The 4,881-nt window shown below is 40.0% G+C and overlaps 1 protein-coding gene across 1 annotated transcript; it reads right to left on the bottom strand.

Moving 5' to 3' along the window:
• Window positions 1–424: 424 nt before the first annotated feature.
• Window positions 425–3,965, bottom strand: LOC115540717 (interleukin-8). Its single transcript, XM_030352242.1, has 4 exons — window positions 3,748–3,965; window positions 2,314–2,446; window positions 2,077–2,163; window positions 425–1,913 (listed from the first exon to the last, which is right to left on the bottom strand). Exons 1-4 carry the CDS (start codon window positions 3,818–3,820, stop codon window positions 1,901–1,903), a joined length of 306 nt encoding a protein of 101 aa, XP_030208102.1. The 5' UTR covers window positions 3,821–3,965; the 3' UTR covers window positions 425–1,900.
• Between the last annotated feature and the right edge of the window lie 916 nt (window positions 3,966–4,881).

Here is a 4,881-nt window from a genome sequence, read left to right as displayed (position 1 = left end):
AGGGCTTATTTGATGGGTATTCATGCCAAAAAAAAAATCCTGTGTTCAATTTGCGCCGGAATTACACTTTAAGTGCAATGTAAAGCTCACAAAACATGAATGTTCTCGACAAAACATGACTAAATTTAAGTGCACTCATCCTGAAATACATACACAAGTTACCATATGCAGTAAAACTAAAGTTAGAACAGGTATATAAAGTTAGCATTGCACTGCTGTGGAAACGTACCTCTCTCAATCCAGTGGAACGCAAACTGAGAAAGGAACGCAAAAATCCAGCATATAGCCACCACTAACCAATAGAGGGCGCATTTACACAACAAATAAATGTCCCAATACCTAAAAACTACTACATGAACAAAACAAGATTTTGGTGAAATAAAACTCACAGAACCACAAAATAAAAAATGAAAGGTTGCAAAAATATGTTTTCATTCTTTAATCTGTTACACTGGGCTTACACCAAAAGATTTTCACAGTCACAGACTAAAAACTGAATGGGTAACATGAGGGTTCTTCCCGTTTGCCTCTTCCCACCCCTAGTCATGACATAACTTCTGTTGTGATTTGACACTATAATGGATAAAGACTGATCGATTGCTATAGCTCTCAATTTCTTTCCTTGAGTTCATAGTTACGTGCTTTATTTGATAACTGCTATCAAGGAATATGACTCCCCTTTGTACTATATATTAGAGGAGATGCTGTGAGATTTGTGGGCTTCTATGTAATGTCTGCTGATAATGCAGTGGGCTGGTCTGGACAGAAAATGCAAGGGCTGAATTTTTGTCCAAGTCCACCCCTGCACTCACCTAATTACAATAAAAGCACTGTGTTATATATGGTAGACATGAGTCAGAGGAAAGGTATCTGATGCAGAAAGCCGAACTTTGATGTAAAGAATCATGATTTATTTAAAATAGACTTCAAAAGCCTAGTAATTAATTATAATTTATTATTTAATCTTGCTTATCTGTTAACATCTCTTTACTGTTACCATTATAGAAAAAAAACAAAAAAGAGCAAATCATTTTTTGAAAAAGTGCCAACTCCTGCAGAAAAGAAATGATTCAATATTTTTGACACAAATAATCAGTTATTAAAGGTATAGCTTACTTCTCGGTAATATTTGATCTCCAACTTGACATTAAATCAAGTCTGACAACAACACCAGCAACTCTGACCTTTTCTCCTCATGGTAATACTATTTATAATGGTGCTCGTCCACAAACTGACAAATAATTTGGTTTGGAGATTTTCCTTCAACGCCTTCTGTTATGGAGGTGGTGGCGGCCTTTCATTTAGATAGAAGTGTGTTTGCACCTGTGTTAGTGAGTGGATCAACATAGGCCTATTATTTCTCTAATTTCACTCACCATTTCTGTATTGTCGTTTTTATTCTTCATAATTATTTTCTCATTAAAAATGTGCTGCATAATGGAATACATAAATGACGAAGCACCGTTGACAGGCGACATAGTATCGATGCAAAAAGAATAACTATATGGATAAAAAAAAAAAAATCCATTTGTTTTAACTTCAAAAGCCTAGTAATTCATTATATACGATTATATGTAGCTTTAATAACATATGATCAATGAAAATATTAATCTTAAAAAAGAAATAATAGGATTCTTCTTATCAATTAACCTCCCGCTAGTAAACCATTAAAAAATCAACTGACAAGAGTAAAATGCTGGTTGAGAAAGGAATTGCAAAAAATAAAGTATGCTAATAATAAAATACATATTTTTATACTTACAATCTTTTATAAAAGGTTAAGCTTCGTGCACGGTACCATTTTATCTAAAAAATAACATTAAATAGAGTCTGAAAACGACTTCTGATGGTGCTCGTCCAGCAGCCGACAGCCCAGTATTGAACAATTCTGTCTTTCTTTTCAAAGCCTTTTGCTGTGGAGAGAGGTGAAACATAAATAATTTGATGTTCAAAGGGTCAAGTGAGACGATCCAGGATCTACAAGCAAAGCTAGACTCTGCTGATCATTCAAGCGTGGGTCTGGATCTATGAATCAGAGAGTCTGGTTGCCTTTAGGATAGAGGGATCTGGGCTTACCTTGACATCATCCTCTTAATAACTTTCTTGACCCATGGAGCTTCATTATCCAGACAGACCTCTTGACCCGTCTTTTTCAGAGTGGCACTGAAACACCAAAAATTTCAAAAAAAAATACACTTCTCATATTCTCATAAATACACTTCTCATATTCCAACGAGGTCCAAGGAAAGATCTCCATAAAATGTAAGAGGTTAACAAAAAAGTGTGAACCGATTATTTCTGAGGAGGACTCACATGATCTCAGATTTTTCACAGTGAGAATTGGCCGGAATGATCTCAACTTTCTCGATGTAATGACGAATCAAACGTCTCTCTTTCTGGATGCAGCGGCAGCGCAGTTCCATCCCCAACCCCCTCAGACTTATTCCTGTTCGGAGACAAAAGTTTGAGTAGACTTAGATCACCTCAACACATATGCCTATGGCCAGTGGTGTAGTCTATTATTTATTGTAGTGGGTATACTGTGATGATTCCCTCCCAGCCTCGTACAAACCCGTCCCACCGGTACGTGTACGTGTGTGGCACTTATGGGATGTCGCACCACACTCACCAACGCAGGGGTCTACAACCCGCTGACCTTTAACGATTATCAACAATCATGTAAAGCTGAGTAGGTTTATCAGTTTTAATAACAGTATGAACAAATAGAAGACAAAAATGAAGTTGTGCTTTGTATATCTATAGTAGCAATAGCACATGCTAAACAAGGACAAAATCTACGCAAAATAATTTAATGAACTGTTTACAACCATGGCTATGAGAAGGAGATGACAGGAGACTAATGTTTCACTCTTTCAATTGCTCTAATTTGAGCTCTTACTGTTGTTATCTAACATACCATACAGTAATTGAATTGTGTAAAAGTGTGAAATTACTGCACCTTAAAAATGACCATGAATTAGCTATACTCTCATTTGCATAGTGATTAACATTATGAATTTCAATTGTGTATACCAACTGTATGTTGGCTGACATTTACCTAACTTGTTTTCCCTCCACTCTAACCAAGAATGCCTGTTTTTAAATTCCCTAGCCTGACACCCAGTCCGAAAGGCTGGCCAGGGGTTCTCATCTAAAAGTAACAAGGAGATATAAAGTGGGACAAACTTTGTCTTCTGTTGACTACTTGTTATGTGGTTTACACATTAATATGGGAGGACTGGACACACACACACACACACACACACACACACACACACACACACACACACACACACACACACACACACACACACACACACACACACACACACACACACACACACACACACACACACACGCGAGAAGGAGGGGCTCGGCCCGCCAACTAACGTGCAGAGATGCAGGGGCAGCTTCGCGCTTCGTAACAGAGACAGGGCAGAGCGCAAGCACGCAGGGGGGATTTTATGAATGTGTGAATGTAGGAGATAACTTCCCCTGCTTAAAGTATTTTATTGCAGTTATACCCAACCGATATTTGCGAAAAATAAACACAGAAGTGAAAGATCTGTCACAAGACGATTGATACGTATCCGTGCATATTTTTAAGTGGGTAGCCTATACGCAAATCCTGGTGCGTTCCTAGTGGGTATACGGCGTATAGCTGCGTATCACGTAGACTACACCACTGCCTATGGCACACCCTCTTACTGTTATCAATCACATGAATTTAAAATAATTTGGACGTACCTTCAGTAATGGTCAACAAGGCTAGGAGAACCAGTAGTGGGCTGATGGGGATTTTGCTGCTTGAATTCCTCATATTTAGAATACAATTACAATTCTAATAACTGAGGTTTTCTGATCTGTTATTCGTTATTCTTCTTCACTCTCCCTTAGCTGCTCCTTTCACTCTCACTGCTGATAACTCTGGCTCTGCAAAAGAGAGTCCCGCCTTTAAAGCTGTCCCGTTCCTCGCAGCAAACTCTCAAGGAAGCATTGCGCAATCTGGGAACATTGTCATTGGGAATTGACAGACAGGGTTCATGTGCTGTTAGCCAGACATCTACAGAGCCTCTGTTCAATTCCACACGGGACTGTATTGTGATCAGCACAGGTCACAATACTTATGACCAGTATTTGTCAAAATACAAAGTTAATCTGTTTAGATAATCACGATTTAAAGGTGCCATGACATGCTATTTCATGGATGCTTTAATATAGGTATTAGTGGGCCACCTGCACAGCATTCAAAGACGTTCCCGAAATTCAGCCGTGGTGCAGAGTTACAGCCACTCCGAGCCAGTCGCACATTGAGCTTCCCCTAAATGCGCTGTTTGGTGTCTGTAGCTATAATGCAAATGAGGAGGAGTGAGGCGGTTCAAGGAGGAGGGTGGGTGTGGCCCTGAACAGCTTGCAGCCACGGTACCTTGCACTCTGTTTAGAGTGGATGTATGCAATGCGAGGCGCACACAGCCTTTAGCCTTGTTCTGTAAATATACTAGAACACACGGGAGTCCTGGAGCTCTATATCTAAATATTATCATATAGCCTACATAGATATCTATATCATATAATATATATTATCACGGCCAAAAGCTGTGTGAGCCGATATTATGAATCTCAAACGACCGCGTTGGGTTCTCCGACGTTCCTGGTCCTTCCACGTTCACGTCAATCTGAAGTAGACTGAACCGCGACATGGAGGAGAAAGGGATTGTTGCCGGGCAGCGCTTAGGCACCTCCGCCTCCTGCAGCGCCGAGGCGGTGGTCCCTCGTCAGCGGGAAGCTCAAGCGGGAGACATTTGCCGCCAACAATCCCTTTCTCCTCCATGTCGTGGTTCATGTTCTTGAGAGAGTCAAAGCCAAAGTTCCATTCCCCCA

The sequence above is a fragment of the Gadus morhua genome, chromosome 3, assembly GCF_902167405.1.
Source record: "Gadus morhua chromosome 3, gadMor3.0, whole genome shotgun sequence".
In the NCBI taxonomy this organism is placed as follows: Eukaryota; Metazoa; Chordata; class Actinopteri; order Gadiformes; family Gadidae; genus Gadus; species Gadus morhua.
The sequence above is the reverse complement of the archived record's forward strand: the minus strand, read 5'-3'. Positions and strand labels throughout refer to the sequence as shown.